The 18,328-nt window shown below is 55.8% G+C and overlaps 1 protein-coding gene across 1 annotated transcript; it reads left to right on the top strand.

The window, feature by feature from the left end:
• The first annotated feature begins 216 nt into the window (after positions 1-216).
• Positions 217-13,112, top strand: EFNB1 (ephrin B1). The gene is made up of 5 exons (XM_043896600.1): positions 217-1,134; positions 9,641-9,918; positions 10,665-10,757; positions 10,972-11,100; positions 11,254-13,112. Exons 1-5 carry the CDS (start codon positions 1,007-1,009, stop codon positions 11,664-11,666), a joined length of 1,041 nt encoding a protein of 346 aa, XP_043752535.1. The 5' UTR covers positions 217-1,006; the 3' UTR covers positions 11,667-13,112.
• Positions 13,113-18,328: the final 5,216 nt, after the last annotated feature.

Here is an 18,328-nt window from a genome sequence, read left to right as displayed (position 1 = left end):
CCACGGGCAGAGCGCTCTGAGAACAGGACTAGGCGGGACCCATCCCTAACCGCACGAGCCGCACACTCAGATTGGTGCCATCGAGAGTGCGGCGTCCTTAAGAGTTCCCGAAACCCCGCCCCCTTCCTCTTCCAGGGGCGTGGTGCGGGGCAAGGACCCCGTTACGGAGCTTGCTATTGGCTAAAACGAGTAGGGTTGGCCTTGCGTACGCCTGAGCAGGGGAGTAGACAGCTCAGCAGCAGCGGAGGGAGTCTATGCGTGCTGGACAGCAGTGGGAGGTGTGTGAGCCTCGCGCTGAACGCAGACCCTCGGGCGCAGTCGCCGGGAAGCTAGGACTCGGCGACTGGGCTGCCAGGCCAAACGCCTAGGCTTCAGAGGCGCAAACTGATGGTACTGGCTTGCTCGGCAGCGTCTCCCCGCTCTTCTAAATACACTAAGCGGGGCCCGCGCTGAAGTCGAAGCTGTCGGGGGGCGCCCAGCCCGGAGTTCCAGTGTGGCCTGGAGGAACGGAGCCCGTGCAAGGGCGGCCCGGTCGGGAGCCCCCGGATCGAGCTCTTGTGGTGGGAAGACTCCCACTTCTTCCCAGGGGGGCCGATTCCAGGACGGTTGAGGCGTCGGGGCGGCCACCAAGTCCCCAGCGGGGAGACCCCGTCGGGGAGAGGGCACACAGTCCCAAACGGTCTCGGGGAGCCGAGCGGAATCGGAAGGGATCCTCCGGTGGGGGGCAGAGCCCCCGTCGCGCTTCGTGTGGCAGAGAGGCCAGGGGAGCGAGCCCTCGGAGGCCGCAGCTCATGCCGGAGTTGGGGGCGGCTGCCCAGTGAGTCCTCCTGGCCGGCGGGGCGGAGAAGAAAGACACCAAAGCCGGCGGGAGGGGAGCACTTCAAGGCCGGCGGCTGCGGAGGATGGGCGCCTGAGAGGTTCGGAGCGCAGCGCGGCACGGGAAGGCGAGGCCAGCTTTGCTGAGGAGGTGCCAGGGGATCCCGAAGTGCAGCCTGCCCCCGGGAAGATGGCCCGTCCTGGCCAGCGTTGGCTCGGCAAGTGGCTTGTCGCGATGGTCGTGTTGGCGCTATGCCGGCTCGCCACGCCGTTGGCCAAGAATCTGGAGCCCGTGTCCTGGAGCTCTCTCAACCCCAAGTGAGTAACTTATCTCTTCTGGTCCCTGAGGGTGGGAGGCACTCCTTCGGGGTGAGGCCGCGCGCCCCCGAGCGCCTGTGGGAAGGTGTTCAGAGGAGGAGCGGCGCCCTATTTTGTCTCTGGCTTTTTCGAGTGTGTTTCCCTGCGGACGGGCGGGGAAGGGTGCGGCGGGGTTGGGTGGGGGCACTTGGCTGGATTGTGACCCCTTGGCTTCTCGGCTCTCTCCTCCGCACGTCCCAAATCAAGTCAAGATTGTCGCGCCGGGCAGAGCTGGGAGTCGGAGCGCTCTAGAGCGCACCGGAGAGCTGGGTGGGGGATAGAAAGCAGCCCCCTTTAGGGCCCCTGGGAACGTGGCGGTTTTCGCGGAGAGCCGCTGGCGGGGTTGGGGAGTGGGGGCGAGCTTGACCTGGGCAGGGGAAGAGGCTAGAACACGGGTTCCCCGTTTGTTTAGCAGTGAAGGGACCGCGGCGCGGGACTTCGCGCTTGGAGCGGGTGGCAGCGCCTGTATCCTGATTCAAGCTTCTCCCATTTTCATTTCTTTCTTCCCAGTTCGCCTCCCTAGCTTTTCGTTTTGCTGCCTCTTCCAGCCCTCGCGCCCCCCCCCCCCCCCCCGCCGCCACCTTTCTCCCTGCTGGGGCCGTGGAAGGGCGGGCGCCGCTCCCAGGCTCACAAAGGCGGCGGGTGGAGAGGGGCGGAGTGGGAAAGGGGTTTTGTTGGGGAGGGGGTTCGATCCATCGCCCGTCGGGGGTCCAATGGAGCCGACAGCAGAGCTTCCAGGGCTGGCCAGGGTGGAGTGTGGCGGCCGAGCTGGCGAGGGAGGTGGGTGGCAAATGAAAGATTCCTGCCCAGGCTGGTCCCATTGCTCCTCCCCATCTCCCCGTCCCTCAGATTGGGGAGTTGTGCTTAGCTTTCCCAAAGGGGTTGGGGAGGCAGTTTATGTAGAGGAGATCCTTTCTTTTCTCTATTCTTCCCTTTCACAATCCTCGCCCAACCCCCCCGCCCCAACCACACACCTTTCAGGGCGGTGGCTCAATGGTTTCTGGGCTGTTAGTGGGGAGTCGCTGGGTTGTGTAGTGACCTCTGGACCTTTTTCTCTTTTGGCATCCAGGACTTAGGTTGGAACCCAGGGTCAAAATTGCTCTTCCTTCCTGTTTTCTGGAGGGCCCAGCAGTGTGCGGACACCTCACTTAGTGGGAAACTGGGGGCCCTAGGCCTGTCCTATCTGTGATTCCTATATCTGGAATCTCTTTCTGTCCACTCTCCTGGGCTCCCTGCTAACTTCCTGAGCTCCTGCCTGCCTTGGCCTCTTAGGTTCCAGGGGCGGTGCATCTCTCAGCTCTGGAGTGGAAGAGGGCAGCTTCTTTAGTTCTCTTCTCCTTGAGTTAAGGTAGGGTCCTATTTATCGGTTAGTGGGATGTTTAAACCAGGGTCAGGGTACAAGGAAAGGGATTGACAAGAATTTCTTCTTTACTCAGAAGCCAAACTGGGCACAGTGCTCTGCTAACAGCAGGGTCTCAAAATGGTCTTGGGGCCTGGGGCTGCTCAGCCCAAGGAGAAAGGTTGTGAAGCTCCCAGTTCTCTCCTGTAAAGGTGGAGGCTGGAAATGCTCTCTTGAGTATGGAGAGCTGAAATCCGCCTGGGGTATCCCATCATAGGGGCTCATGGGAGTGACCTAATTGCTCTCTCGGGTCTCTAACCAGAGATAGCAGGCTGCTCCACAGCTGGAAGGAAGCCCTCCTGCAGAGTGCGGGGGGTGGAACTGGGAGAAACAAGATCTCCCTGAGCTTCACCCTTTTTGTGTTTTGAGCCTTGAGTGCTCTGGACCAGTTTACAGGTTTTTGAGATCTGCCCCCCTCCCAGATCCACTTCAGGCTGAGGGCAGGCATCCTGGGGGTGGTGGGGGTGGTAGCTGGGGCCTCAGTAGGACCTGCACGAATTCCATCCTGTAATTGAGCAGATTCTAGGAACAGTGGGGGACTGATCCTGGTGCCCCTAAGCCCCCCCAATCCATGTTCCGTCTATACTCCGGGGTCTGGAATGCAGCCTGTCTGTGTGTGTTGGCACGGGTTGCGGGGGGCGGGGTGCAGGAGGACAAGAGGAAGGCACTGCCCTCAGCTTCACTCTGAGCTCTGGGGGCTGCCTCTGCCACCGCGCCCAAGCCTTGAGCTCCCACAGTCTTTCAAATCAACAGTCTCTTTCTGTCCGTGTCTCCCTCTTTGCCTCTTGCCTGACTTCTCCGTCTCAGGCCCTTGTTGGTTCACCCTCTCACACCCTGTGTGAGCCGCGTTCACCTCCCCTCTCCAGCTCGACTTGCCCGGCTCTCCCTCTTTCTCACACTCCCTCTCACTCTTAGTCACTCTCTGCCTCTTTTTCTCAAGTCCTTTTGTTTCTCGCACATGCCCGTGCTCTCCCTCACAGGCTCATTTTCTCTCTTCCCTCCCCTCTTCCTCCTGGCTTTTGGTTTCTCTCCTCAGTCCTGTCAGGGGCTGGCAACCCCCCTCCCCCCAAAAAAATCTCCCAGTGCCTATAAACCCTGCTTAATTGCTTCCTCCTTGGGAAAAAAATCAAAATAAAGAAGTGGTGGGGCTGGGGGTATGTTTCCAGGTTCCAGGGTACAGGGAGCCCCAGCTCTGACCAGAAGAGAGCTGGAAGGGCTGGCTCCAGGCTCTCAGCATCTTACCCCAGTTGGTGCTGGGGCCTTCCAGGGTGATAGTCTCTGGTGGCAAGAGCATCTGCCTCCTTGGCCCCTCTTGTCAGATTTGCCCAATGAGTGCAGTGTGAGAAGATGGGTCTGGGCCTGCTAGAGGTTGGGAGGAACCAGAGTGCGTGAGCATGCTTGGATCGGTGGGGGTGGGGGGCTGTGATGGAAGGTCCCAGGGCAGCCCCCTCCTCCAGCCTCCTCCCCTGAGAGCTTGGGGCAGCCGGCAGGCCTCATACTTGAGTCCTCAGCCAAGTCCAGCTGCTGCAGTTCAGTCTCTCAGTCCCGTTCTGACCCTTTCCTGCCCCCCACTCAGGTTCCCCCACCTCCAGGGAGTGGGAATGTGCCTGAGATCATATTACACCTTCCCTGCAAGGGGTGGGGGTGGGGGTTTCAGCTTGGCATCCAGGACCCTTGACTCCATCCAGCATGGGTGGGGGCAGCTGCAGACCCCAACCCAGGCTTGCCTGCTGTAAGCCAAAGTGTTGGTCCCAGCCCCCTCACAGCTGTTCCAGCTCACAGTCCTGGGGAGGCCAGCTCAGGGGGCCCCTTTCCGGGGCGGCTAGGGACCTGACCTCTTTTACTCTGTGGCTGATTGGCCACAGGTGGGGGCCTGAAAGCGATGGGAACCCAGCAGCTCCTAAAGTTCCCTGTTCCCCTCCCTCCCTCCCCCAACCCCAGGCATTCAGGCCAGGGCAAGAAGGGCCTGGTGAGGCTGGGCCAGGAGCTGAATCTAGGGTTCTCTTTCTCCTCTCAGGCTCTCCACTGCCTCAGCAACTGTGGTGGGTGGGGATGGGTGGGCCCTGGATACTACTGTGCATCACTGTTTTTTGGTGTTGGGATTATGGAGCGGGTGGGCCAGCCAGGAGGCTGCTGGTTGCCATGGGAACAGTAGGTTTAGGGGGAGGATCCACTCTATGATTATTAGGGGAGCTGAGGTAGGGGGATGCTCACCAGCCATATTGGGGGTTAATTGCCCTGGGCGCTGTGGCAGCCCCTCCTGGGTGGATTTTCATGGTAGTCATTTTGGGTAGGGGCACTGGCAGCCAGGAGTGTAGTAAGCTTCTTCAGCTTCTTCTAAATGGTATTTGGTGTGCTAACTAACAGTTGGGCAGTACCTTGCTACTTCCAAAGCATCTTCATATGTGAGCTCATCGGATGTTCCCAACAGTCCTGGGAAGTTAGAATTGCCCCTGTTTTGCAGATGAGGAGGCATTTGCCCAGAAAAGGAAAGTGACTTGTTTCAAGTCAGTCAGCTCCTAGCAGGGAGAGCCGCCTTGTGCTGTTCTTTCCACACCATCCTGCTGCCTTGGGATATGGGAGAGACAGGGTTTGGGAAGAGGCGCTGGCTCTAGCCGCCGGCTTCCCCTCTCACTTCACAGGTGTATGTGCATCTGTCCTTGTGACTCAGGCCCTGCCCACGTGGGATGAGCAGTGCTCCAGCTTCCTCATTTGACTTTCCTAGGCCACCATCTGAGGGCAGGCTGCTCCATGCCTGGCACACTTCTTCCTGAGCTCTAAACAGCAGCTTTAGTTCCTCTCTGGGCCAGGAGTCTCACTGCCTTTTAGGGACCCCACAGAAAGCAGACAACAAGGAAGGGGCTGTTGAGCCCCCAGTGGGCCCTAGTGTTGGCCAGGTGGGGCAGAGGGGAGGCATGGTTTAGTGTGGGTGTGTGTGTGAGGGGTGACTTCCTCTGGGGCTCTCCTGGCTTCCCTGCCTCTGACAGCACTGTGTGTGTGCCAGGACCCAGCTGCTGTTCCTGCCCACCCACGCCTGGGCGGGCACTGCTGGGACACGCCAGGCCTGCTCCTGCTGCCTCGGGGGCTGGGTGGAGCTGGGGGAGTGAAAGAGGAGCCTTTAATTTGGGGACTCTCCACCCTTGCTGGAATGAGTGTAGACTTGAGCTCTGGCTTGGGGTCTGTCTTCCACTGGTCCTGCCACCCTTGGGGGTGCCGGAGTCACTGAATCAAAGCTGTGGCTAGAGTCTTCTACCAAACCTGTGGTGGTGTGGCCTAGGGCCGGACTGTCCTTTTGGCCAGTCTCTGACCACAAGTTCCTAGGGCCTGAGGGAAGGGTGAGAGGGACAGAAATGTAGAGCTGGTGGAACGTGGGCAGGTTTCTAGACACGACCCCCGCAGATCCAAAACTCTCTCTGCTGTCAGTTGTCAGTTTTTGGGTGAATAGGGGCTTAGCTGGACAAAGAAGCAAGGGGGTAGTTGGCCTCTGACCAGTACTGACTACTGCGCCAGACCTTCAGGCTTCTGCCCTTCTAGAATTCTTTAAGCTCAGTAGGCAGCCTGGGGAAGAGACTTAGGTTAGGGTGGAGGGGAAGAGGCAGGCCACAGATAGGAGCCTAAATGCTCAGACCACCTCCCGAAAGTCCTTCTACTCCCTGGGGTGGCTCTCTGGGGTCCCAGGGGCTATCAGAGGCTAAGGAGGGAAGGCCTCAGGGGTTACCATGGTGACCTGCTGCAGGCTTCCTGCTGGGCCATGTCAATCCCCTTATTTTCCAGAAAAGGGCTTTGTCTGGGGGTGGCCCCAGACAGAAAAGCTTGGTTTGATGATGGAGGGAGTACCAGTTTTTGAAAACTGGAGGGTAAACAGTTTAACTAGGCACTCTCTTCCTCTTCCTCTCAGCCCCTTCTCCTGGTGGATATAAAGGGAGACCTGCAGGGTCCCTGCTGTAGAGGATGACTAGAGTATTACCTGACCTCAGGCTTCACTCTCACAGGCTGCATAACCACCCCTCATGGCCTCTCGCCACTTTCTGGGGCTTCTCACAGGCCCAGATGCACTTTTCTCAGTGGTGGGGAAGAAAGAGGCTGAGAAGGCACCATCATGGTGCACCAGGGTCAGGGAAGGTGGGTCTCATCAGGCTCTGCTCCCTTCTGCACTTTAGGGGAAGGTGAGTTTCCCTCTGCCAGCTGCTATGCAAATAAACTCATGCATATTTATGAATCCTGTTTGCTGAGGTTGATGAGAGTCTGAGGGGGTACTGGGGGCAATAGTCCTCTCTCTTTCCCATTCCCCTACCCACTATGTAGACATCTGTTTCCTTGGTTGTGTCTGGGTTCCAGGGCTCCAGAACCCAAGGGGTGATGGGAGACTGCTCAGAGTTGACAAAAGCCCCCGATGGGTAAGGCGGGCCAAGTGGTTAGAAAAGAGAGCTGACCTGTACCCCTATGCATGCTCTCTGTCTACCTGCTGTCATCTCCAGGTAGGGTCTTATGGAGGAGAAGCTGTACAAGGATTCAGCCAATGTTTCAGGTACTCTTAGACCTCTGGGGGATAACATCCTGGGTGAGTTTAGGCTCCCTGGCTTGGCTTTGAGCACCCCTCAATAGGAACATTCATCTGGTTGCTCATTCCCTCACATGAGGAGCTTGGACTCAGTGGCTCTCAAAGGTTGCTTCTAGTTGTTAGAAGTTGTCTAATCCTACTGCCTGGCTGGAACCAGTATGAGGATTAGAAAGTGAAAAATGCCTTGGGAATTATGAAGGCTTTGGTGAAACTTCTTGGCTTTTTGTGGTGTATGGAGTTGGAGGTGTTTTCTCTCAAATGTTTGTGTGGGCCTCCATCCCATGCCTGCTTCCTTGCTGGCCCTCTGGAGTTTGGTAAAGCCAGGTACTAAGTGGGGAGACCTTCTCGTTGTGACTTTTACCCTCCTGCACAGCAGGATGGCAGATTCCAGCTTAGTGGAGCCTCCCTGGACATGGAGAGAGGGCTGCTGTTCTTCATCTACTTCATCTGCTTGGTCTAGATCCTTTACCTCCTTGGATATCATTCCCTCCATCAGGTGAGGATACTGAGCTCCCTTGTAGTCCCTGCTGTGGAATGGGTCCTTGGGGAGTGGAATCATGTTTTTCCACTATCAACTTCTTTCCGTTGAAGCACTACTTTCAGCTCTTCATTGCCCTTCCTGCTGGAGAGTCTGTCCCCAACTGGATGAAACCCACACTGATTGTTGTAACCCCTGCCTTTCAGTCTGACCCCAGCTGAGCTTTTCCTCCTCTTCTGCTCTTCTCTACCCATCACTGGGACAATCCCTGGCCTAGGTTTTGTGTCCCAGCCACTACTGTCTATTCCTGCTGGGTGTTGACTTCTTATTCCTCCCCTGGGAACTGCTCTTATCCTACTCTTTCTGTGGGACCATTTCTACACTTCATCTTAGCCAAAAGGCCAAGAAGCCATCTGTGGGACCATTTCTGACTGTCCTGTCAGATGAGCTGTCTCCTTCCTCTCTCTGCTTCCAGCCCTTGCCTTTTGAGCCACCATCCTTGCATATAGCCTACAGATAGCCTGGTGCTGTCCATAGCTGCCACGTGAACCATTTATTTTTCCGACCCACATTAGACAGTAAAATCCTTGTGGATGGAGCTGTATCATCTTTTCCTCTTTCCCACCCAAGAAACAAGACTGGGCTTATAGGTCCTTGGTGTTAGTGTCTGGTTTCCTGCCTCTTGTCAGACCAGACTATTTCTGAGCAGGAATCAAATGGTTGAGTGCCAACTGTGTGCTCTGTACATGCCATCATGTCTCCCCTCCACCATCCTTAGAGGTGGGACTCTTACCACTCCCAGTTTATAGAGGACACAGAAGCTTAAGGAGATCAGGCAGCTCATCCAAGGTCACAGAGCTTGTAAGGGCCACTGTCTGTCTGATTCCAAAGCATGTCTTCTTTCTCCTACATTTTCCAGGCTCAGAAATGGCTGAGAGAACTTACTGTGTGCTTAGGCAAGGACAGGATGATATGAATCGGTGGCCCCAGGCAGCTGCCATCCCCTTGCTATTTCCCAGTGCCTGGCCTTCTGGATCAGAAGATGAACCTGGCTCAGGAGGCATTTATCCATTTTCTCTCAGGATTGGGAGCAGAGGCCGTGTGTGTGTGTGTGTGTGTGTGTGTGTGTGTGTGTGTGTGTATGTGTGTGTGTGTGTGTGTGTGTGTGGTCAATAAAAGGCAGGTGAGCAAGGTTCTTGGGGCCCTGTCCTATATGATCTATCATTCCTGCTTGGTCCTCTTCTCCCCTTTCTCTGTTCTTCTTAGCAGTGAGATTGGTCAGATTTGGGGATTTGGGCTCTTGCATTATGGGGGTGGGATGAGTCCTGGTAGGATGCCAGACAGTGGGAGTGGGGATTGGAGAGAGCTGTGTGGAGCTTTACCTGGCTGGAGACTGTGCCCATTATCCCTTGGCTCTAGGCAAGGTCTGTTCATATCTTCTTATCATGCCCAAGATTAGCACGAATGGGGGAGAAGACGTGGGTCTCAGATAGGTTGTGCACCCCCAGCCGTTGACTGGGAGCTGCGGGGGTGGTTTCTGGGGCATGTGTGGGCTTGTTCTGTGTGTGTTTCTGTGTTCTGTGCACATAAGTGCATACACATGTGCGTGTGCTGAGGAGCTGGTAGCAGTGGCTATGAAGGAATGTGAGTGTGCTGCAGGTGAGAGGAGGACAGGGCCACCACCTCCAGGCAGCCCAAACCCAACACCTTGGTTCCCAGCCCATCTGCCACGTCAGCCCCCTGCGGAAATGCCACATTAGGACAAAGGGCTCTCCCAGCTAGGTAGTGCCCTACCCTGCCAAACAGTCAAAGCCTGGCAGCCTTGCCCATGGGCCACCCCTTCCACGCCCTGCTGGCAGTGTGGTTCTCTTTCCCCACCTGCAGCATAAGGTTGAAGAAACAGAATGTCTGTCCTCTCCATCTCCATCCAGTGGGCCTAGCCTGGTCCTCATTGTCTGCTCTCCTGGTTCTGGGAATGGCCAGAGAGCCCCAATCCTAAAGCTAACCATCTCTCTTTCTTTTTGGGCAGGTTCCTGAGCGGGAAGGGGCTGGTGATTTACCCAAAGATTGGAGACAAGCTGGACATCATCTGTCCCCGAGCAGAAGCTGGGCGGCCCTATGAGTACTACAAGCTGTACCTGGTGCGGCCTGAGCAGGCAGCGGCCTGTAGCACCGTGCTTGACCCCAATGTGCTAGTCACTTGCAATAGGCCAGAGCAGGAAATCCGCTTCACCATCAAGTTCCAGGAGTTCAGCCCCAACTACATGGGCCTGGAGTTCAAGAAGCACCATGACTACTATATTACCTGTGAGTCCCTACCCACCATGTGGTTCTGTCTTGTCCTGTAGTGGTGGGAGCTTCTGAGTAGTGCAAGGAGACTACACACACTTCAGGCCCAGCCTGATCCAGTCCCCTTGAGGACTGGCATGCTCTCCTCCTAGCCTGGTATTGGAATTCTGGCCCCAACGATTACCGTGGGGTCTACTGCCAACTCGCTCTGGCTCTTAAGAGTTGGGAGAGGACTCCAATCCATGGTGCTCTCTCTCTTATTTTCTTTGCCCACCTAAGATCTAATCTTGGGAATGGCAGAATTGGCAGACCTTCAGCCTTTCTCTTTATGGGAACTGAGGCCCCAAGAGGTGAAGGGGCTTCTTGCTCTAGATCACACAGGGAGAGAGAGGATTGGGTCTCCAATCTAGTTCTCCTGACCTCCAATCTAGTATTCCTTCCAGGCTGTAGAGAAGCCTCCCTCACCTTGTGAGTTCTAATTGCTTGGCCCCTGAGTCACATCACCCAATGAGAAGACGCACATAGTTTCAACTAAGAAAGAAGGGCCAAGACCTGGTCATGATAGAGGAGCAGCATCTTTGTGGGAGGGGCTAGGTCCCAGACTCTTCCTAGTGGGAGATAAATAGAAAGGTTCACAGGTGGGTGGGACTGCTTGTAACTCCCAAGTTCCCAGTTCTATTCTTATGGACTGAGGCATCTCTAGGGCTTCTAGGTAATGCTAGCAGACCCCTCCTCCCCCTGACTGCTCTGGCCTCTTGCTGCAGCTACATCCAATGGGAGTCTGGAGGGACTGGAGAACCGGGAGGGAGGTGTGTGCCGCACACGCACCATGAAGATCGTCATGAAGGTTGGGCAAGGTGAGCATCCAGGCCAAGGGCTCCCCAGCTGGGCTTTTGCAACAGATGCTCCTGATTGGGTGTGGGGACATGGAGAGTAGTGGCAGAGGGGGTAGCAGGGATAGAGTGTCTGAAGTCCAGTATCCAGACCATTCTTGGCTGGGAGGTGCTACATAACCAAGGCACCTATGCTTCCGGAGTTTCCCTGGCTAACTTGTCCTCTCCCCACCTGTAGACCCCAATGCTGTGACACCTGAGCAGCTGACTACCAGCCGGCCCAGCAAGGAGGCAGATAACACCATCAAGATGGCCACGCAGGCCCCCGGTGGTCGGAGTTCCATGGGTGACTCCGACGGCAAGCATGGTGAGCGTATGGGAATTTCCCAGAGGGCAGAAGCCATTGCTTGGCTGCCCGTTCAGGCGCTAGCTCTGAAGGAAGGCAGGGCATAGCCCAGGATCTGCCGTGTATCCCTGGGACCCCTGGCTGACCTTTCTCCCCTCCCTCCCCCATCCACAGAGACTGTGAACCAGGATGAGAAAAGTGGCTCTGGTGGAAATGGAGGCAGCAGCGGGGACCCCGACAGCTTCTTCAACTCCAAGGTGGCGTTGTTTGCAGCTGTGGGCGCCGGCTGCGTCATCTTCCTGCTCATCATCATCTTTCTGACCATCCTGCTACTGAAGCTGCGCAAGCGGCACCGCAAGCACACGCAGCAGCGGGCGCCCGCCCTCTCGCTCAGCACCCTGGCCAGTCCCAAGGGGGGCAGTGGCACAGCGGGCACCGAACCCAGCGACATCATCATCCCCTTACGGACTACAGAGAACAACTACTGCCCCCACTACGAGAAGGTGAGTGGGGACTACGGGCACCCCGTCTACATCGTCCAGGAGATGCCGCCCCAGAGCCCAGCGAACATCTACTACAAGGTCTGAGGGCCCGCGCAGCCTCGGTCCCGAGGGACAGTCGGCCGGGACTGCACCTCTCCTTCCTCACCTACATCCCTCCCTTTGCCAGCTGTGCCCACCTTTGTATTTAGTTTTGTAGTTTCTTGGCTTTTATAATCCCCCTTTTGCCGCACCCTCTGGGCTTCGGAGGGGGGTGCTTGTGCCCCCAGCCCCCATGCTCTTGTGCCTTCCCCCTCTGGCCAGGCCTCTGGGCTCTGCGGGGGTGCCCCTTCTTGGAGGGCAGGGTCGGACGCTGATGGACAGCAGGCAGGGAGACGCCCCCCCGGCCCTGCCCCACTTCGCCCCCTTTCTCCCTTCCCAGGACTGCTTGTCCGCTATCATCACTGTTTTTAATGTTTTTGTGTTCATTTTTTAGCTGTCAACTCATTTTCATCTGTTTTTTTTTTTTTTAAGAAAAATGGAAAAATGGAAAAGGCAGCCCCTCCCCAGGTTTTCTGAGCCTGGCCTACCCCAGTATCAGGGGCCTGGGGCAGGTTGTGACCAGTCAGGAAGCCTAGGATGGCATTTCTTTTGTAAACTCCTTGACATTTTTTTTTTTTTGCGGGGGGTGGTGGGGGAGGCAGGCCAGGGCTGTTCTTGCCCATGAGGGAAGACAAGAGTGCCATTGGGCAAGGTGTCTCACCCTCCCCCACTGACCCTCCTTCTACAGTGCTGATCTTGGTGATGGGGTAGTGGCTGCCACCCTTCCACCAAAAAAAAAAAAAAAAAATCCCTTCCTTGTGGGATTCTTGGGCATCTCCTGCCTCCCTCACTCTCACGGTAATTAACGTCTTAATTGGCTGTTGCCTGGGGAACAGGAGAGCTGCTGCAGGCAGATGACCTCATGGGGGGTGGAGGGAGGTGAGGTGCCCAGGTGGCTATTTGCCCTGCAGAGCTGGGAGTTCCCCCTCTCCCCTCTGCCCTGTTCTCCCCTCACCTTTGGCATCCTTTGGCCTGGTGGGGAAATAGAAGCCCAGGCTGGAGAACTAAGCGGGTATAAGGCCAGGTGGCCTGCTCCTTTTCTGGGCTCTATCACAGGTGGGTGTCCCCCTACCCCAGCTCCCACTAGCCCCCAATCTTGGTCTGGGGCTTAGAAAGAGGGAGAGGCTTGCCCAGGGCTGGGCCAGCACGCCGTGCACTTTGACCCCGGCTCCTTGCCAGCACGGCTGCTAACAGACTGCCACTTGCAAGCGCCTTGCAGGCACTCCCAGAGTGGCCATGGAAGGAGCTGGGCCTTCCACCATCCACCTCCACACTGCCTCCTGGCCAGCTGCCCACTCCAGAGCCAGGTGGGAGAGGGAGCAGAACAGCCAGCCCCTTCCAGGTGGCAGTCAAAAGGGTTTTTTGTTTTTGTTTCTATTGCCATTTGTGTAAATACTAGTCTTTTTGGAAAAAAAATAATGTAAAGATGTTTTGTATAAACTCTGAATTATTTTCTTGTTGCTTTTTTCTTAGAAAAAAATGAGAACTAAAAAAAAACACATGGAGAAATGGGTGTAAAATGATGTCGTGATGTTTGGGGAATGAAGTGTGAGTGTATGAGTGAATATATGAATGAGACACAGAGAGAGATTGAGTTGTGTGTGTGTGTGTGTGTGTGTGTGTGTGTGTGTGTGTGTGTGTGTATGATTTTCACCTGACCAAGACACTGGTGATCTGGGCAGGTGTGGGAAGATGGTGACTATCCTAGTGGAGCAAGATGCTGCAAGTGTTCTGTGCCCTTCCTCATCACAAGTTCCTCTGCCCTCTTGTTCTGCTAGATACTGTGACCATATCCCCCTCTCCATCCTGTCACCACTGTGGCATAGGCCACGGGCATCTGCCCAGTCTGGCATTAGGCTCAGCCTAATGCTCAGAAGGACTGGGGGCAGAAGGAGAAGGGGACGACAGAGGATGAGATGGCCGGATGGCATCACCGACTCGATGGACATGGGTTTGGGTAGACTCTGGGAGTTGGTGATGGACAGGGAGGCCTGGAGTGCTGCGATTCATGGGGTTGCAAAGAGTCGGACACGATTGAGTGACTGAACTGAACTGAGAGAGTAGATGGGGGAGGGGCTGTTCCCATGGGGACCTGGGTGTGTCCACAAGTACTGCCACCACCTGGCTGGGGCTAGATCTGGAACCTGCTGACAGGCCCAGCCCTGCCCTGCCTCAAGACACCTGGAGGTGGATGGAACTAACTTCCCAAGAGCTGGGTCTCAGCTTTGGGCCACTGGGTAACCAGGCTGCTTTAGGCTTCCCCATTCGCTTCTTAGCCAGAAGAGTCTGCTCTCTGCTGCACACCAGAGTTCTCAGCATGACATACTCCGGGGCTTCTGGCTGACAGTTAAAGCCCTGAGCACCCAGTCTCCCTCCCACAGGCTGAGGGTCTGAGAGTGTAGTGAGTACCCTGAATAGGGTTTGGCTTCAGTCCCACAGCAGAGACGCAGGCTGGCAGGGCCTGGAGCAGCCCACAGTCTTCTTGGTAGGGGATTAGCTATTGAGATGGCTGAGACAGATATCAGGAGAGGAGAACAAGTGGGATCCCAGCAGCTAAAAATGGGTAAGAAGGAACTAGAGGAAAGGAGGAGGAGGAAGGAAGGGGAGGGTTCGTTAGTGATCCAGAGCAGGAAGCCCCAGCACACCAGCCAAGGAGTAGGCAGGGCTGTGAGGGAAGTGGGAAGCGCACAGAGAAGGCTAGGGGAGGAGAATCACGGGACCTGCACGGTGAAGGGGAGGGAGGCTGGCTGGAGCAGGCAGGGCTGGGCCTGGCTGGGGTGCTCCTGAAGCCAGCTGGGGCAGAGGCTGTTTATTTGGTTTCTCATTAACCAAAGGAAGTGCCTGGATCAGATGGGGCCTCTGCTGCTTGACTGCCTGCCCAGAGCAGGGCCCCTGCCTGGGCCAGGGGTCTCTACCCAAGGCTGGTTTAGGCCAGATTGATTTCTCTAACTGAGGGGGATCTGGATTGGGTAGAGCCCTTCCCACACGTCACCAACTGAGTGTCCTTGGGTGCCTCACCACCCAGCCCAGGACACTGGCTGCCCCCAACGTCTCAATGGGGGATTGAGTTTCTGGGGGCCTGTTGCAAGTAGCTGTGGGGAATGTGAAGTAAAATCTCTGGGAGAGGGCAAAGCAAAGTATGGGGCAGCTTCTCCAACAGCCTAGAAGGTTTGTGACCTCTGTTGCTCTGGCCTGGGAGCCGAGGCTGCTGTTGGTCTGAACTCCACATCTGTGCTTTGCCAGCCACAGAGCACCACTCAGTAGCCCTTTGTAGCAGAGTGTCCTTCACCTGGACAATGCCTGTCACTGAAAAAAAATGCACTTTTACACATATTATCTCATTGAATTTCCTAAACTTCCCTGTGAGGGTAGGAGGTGAAGAATTCTTGGCCTCATATTTGAGATGAGGAAACAGACCTATTGCAAGAACACACATCAAGTGAACGCAAGTGTGAGGCTTCAAGCCCAGGTCTTTTTACTATACTGTGAGCAAACAGAAGTTGCTAGAGGGTGATTCTCCTCCACCCCACCCTTACACACACACACACACACACACACACACTCCTTGCCCGCCTTGGGTGAGACTGAGGAAGTGTGCTTCCTTGTGGCTCTTAAAGAAGGGGAGCCATTCCCTCCTCATTCCCTTACTGTCTGTGTGGGTCAGGGAGGGACCAAGCCTAGCTAGCTGGAGGCAGGGGGTGTGAGCTTTCTGTGGTAGGGCCCCAGACCGGCCCCACCCTCAGCTCTCCTTCCTGTTCCAGCTGGGCCTAAACTCCCTCCCGGTGAGTCAGGGATAGAGGATGCTTCCCAGGTGAGGGTGGGGCTGCTTGGCTTCCTCCACACGCTGAGTCTAGATCACCAATGAAGCCAAGCTGAGCAGGTGCTAATCAGGCCTCAGTTTCCCTGAATGGCTGGGCCTTGTGGGGCTGAAAGGCCAGGGCTCTTGGGACTTACTGCACTGGTCCATTTTAAGCTCCCAGCCTCCCTGAGGCACCAGGGATGTGGATGGCCTGGCACCCTCTAGGCAGGGACAGGAGCATGAACCAAAGGACCCAAGAAAAGACCCGGCTCTACTGGGACCATCCTAGGTTGGGCCCTGCTGAGAAAGCGGCCCTTTGGCCACCTGGCATCAATCACTCTCGGAAATCCGGCCTGCCTGCCTGCCTGCCTGGTCTCCTGTCCTGCCCAGGCACGTCACAGTCCCACTGACACCCTAGCTGAGTCAGCCCCAGCCTGCTGGGGGACCCTCCTCGCCCATCTGCTGCCAGCCTCCTGTACAGCTGGCCATCAGATCTGGGGAGTGAGGGCCTCAGCTGGTGCTTGTTAGGTTGGCTCCCCTTTGGGAGGCTGCTGAGGGGGAAACCAACCCCCATCCAGGACAGGGGTCATAGAACCCAAACTGAAAGCAATTTAAGGGCATGGGGGAGACGGTAATTATAGGTTCTGTTTCCAATGGATAATTATCTAGTTGGCAAAGAGAAAGGAAAGAGGGAAAGCTGGGGGGGGGGGGAGTGGATAAGGAATGTGTGAATGGGTAGGGAAGGGCAGGAAGAGTTTGCCATGGGGCCTTTTGATGTAGGGGAAAGAGCCCTGAGCTGAGAAGCTGGAGCCCACAGCCTGTCCAGATCTACCATGACTCTTCCTGACTAGGGGCAAGCAGGTCCCTGCCTCTTTGGGCCTCAACTTCCCTGTCTGGGTAATGAGGAGTGGGATTACATTTCTTCAGTTATTCAGAGAATATTTACTGAGCACCTACTATATGCCAGTCAGCAATCTGGGCACTAGGGTACGGTGATGAACAGGATAGTCATCTCTGCCCCCAAGGACCTCACATTCTAGAATGACCTTTAAGTGTCTGGTTAGTTCTTAAAGTGCTTCTGTGGTGATGTGAGAGGCAGAACGGAGGGTACACAGATTAAAAGCTTGGGTACTAAAGTTAGCCTTCCATGTGTTCATTCATCCATTTTTTAACAAGTGTTGAATGCCTGGCACCAATAAAGAGTAGCTGTTGCTTCTCCCACGAGGTGTGGAGTGGCCAGTTAAGCTCTTGGGACTGCGCTTCCCAGGGATCATTCTTGCTTTGAGAGTGGCCCCCAAGCTCTGGCTAGTCCCATCTTCATTGACCAAAGCTGGCCTTTTGCAAAGTTCCTAAACATCGTCATCAGAAGTTATCTTGAGGTCTCACTCCCAATCTGCATCCCCTATCCCCAATCCCACCTGGGCTGGGGGCTAAGCAAAATATACCCATGATTAATACGTCCCAAAGCCAAAGTAGAAAAGATGTGTGCCCTCAGCCCTTACCTACTGCTGTGGCTCCATGGGCTAGTCTCTACCAGCCTTTCCCAGGAGCAGTAGGTAAATACCTGGATTCTGGCCAGGGCCCTAGGGAGAAGCTCCAGGTGGCTCCTTTGCTCCCAGGGTACCAGGAGCAGCCAAGGAGACTGGGAGCCACCCTGCACTGGGGCCTGTCTGCCGGTTGGATTCTGATGGACAGAGCCCTTGTTCTTGGGGGGACCGGTGGGTTGCCTCCCTCACTGCTCTCATGCTTATTCAGTAGAATCTGAGAGGTGTCAGAGGCCAGGAAATGGTAGAGCTAGGACTTTCCTGAGAGTCCTTTCTAGATCAAATGTGTCATGGGGAAACTGAGACCCAAATACCAGAAGTGACTTACTGAGAGGCCTATGAAGAGTGCTGATAGGGCCACCTCTTTTCCCTCACAGGTTACAGCTGTGGGCCCTCTTTGCACACAGCTGTTTTGTTCTCCCTGAATCCCCAGGAACCCGTTTGAGTGAACCAAACAAACCTGTATATACACAGTATTTATATTGACAAACTATGTAAGTTTATACAAGGCAATTACCAAAAGGACACATAATCCTGAGGGAAATATGGCCCTGGGAGGTTTATGCCTGGTCAAAGCAGATCTGGAAAAGCAAATGCACTAACAGTTTGCCCCCTCCCTGGGGCCCCTCTCTTGTGGCACCTCACGCAGCTCTGAAGTCACTCCTTGACAAGGACAGCCTGACAGCCTGGAGGTCTCTGTAGCGGCCAGACCAAGGATTGGGCATCTCGAGGCTGCGTGGGGCCCTAAATGTCTCGGGATTCATCCTTCCCTGGGAACCCAAGACAGTGGTCCAACCTCCCTTGCACACCTCCAGGACCTCCCTCCCTCCCTCCCCCACCTGGGCAACAGGCCTTTCTGGACAGCCTGACTGTTAGCTGTCCTTGCCCTGTCTTCAGGCCCCCTGCACACACTAATAGCCATGGCAGTAACATGCTTTCACATGCAAATTGCTATGGAATTCTCAGCCCCTGCCTGTGCCCCAGCCCCCAAGGCCTCCCCCTGGGCAGATTCAGAGAAGAGAATGGAATCTTTCAAGCTGTTTGGGCGTTTAGAGACCTACTAGTCCAGCCCCCTAGTTGGATGGATGGGAAAACTGAGGTCCAGAGGAGGGAAGAAGGAATTGCCCAGAGTCACACAGGGAGTTTACCAGGACTGGCCCTCACCCAGGTCTTGTGACTTTCAGCCCATTGCCCCTTCACATCACCGCACAGCTTCCCAATCCCTCTTCTCCCACCCCACCCCCACCCATGGCTGTTAATTGTGGGCTCTGGGATCCCTCCCTTTAGCACAGCCACTCATCCAGGGCACTCTCAGTGGAGCCTGG

This window comes from Cervus elaphus, chromosome X (assembly GCF_910594005.1).
Source record: "Cervus elaphus chromosome X, mCerEla1.1, whole genome shotgun sequence".
Classification (NCBI taxonomy): domain Eukaryota; kingdom Metazoa; phylum Chordata; class Mammalia; order Artiodactyla; family Cervidae; genus Cervus; species Cervus elaphus.
Note: the sequence above shows the minus strand (reverse complement) of the source record. Positions and strands in the feature narration are given on the sequence as shown.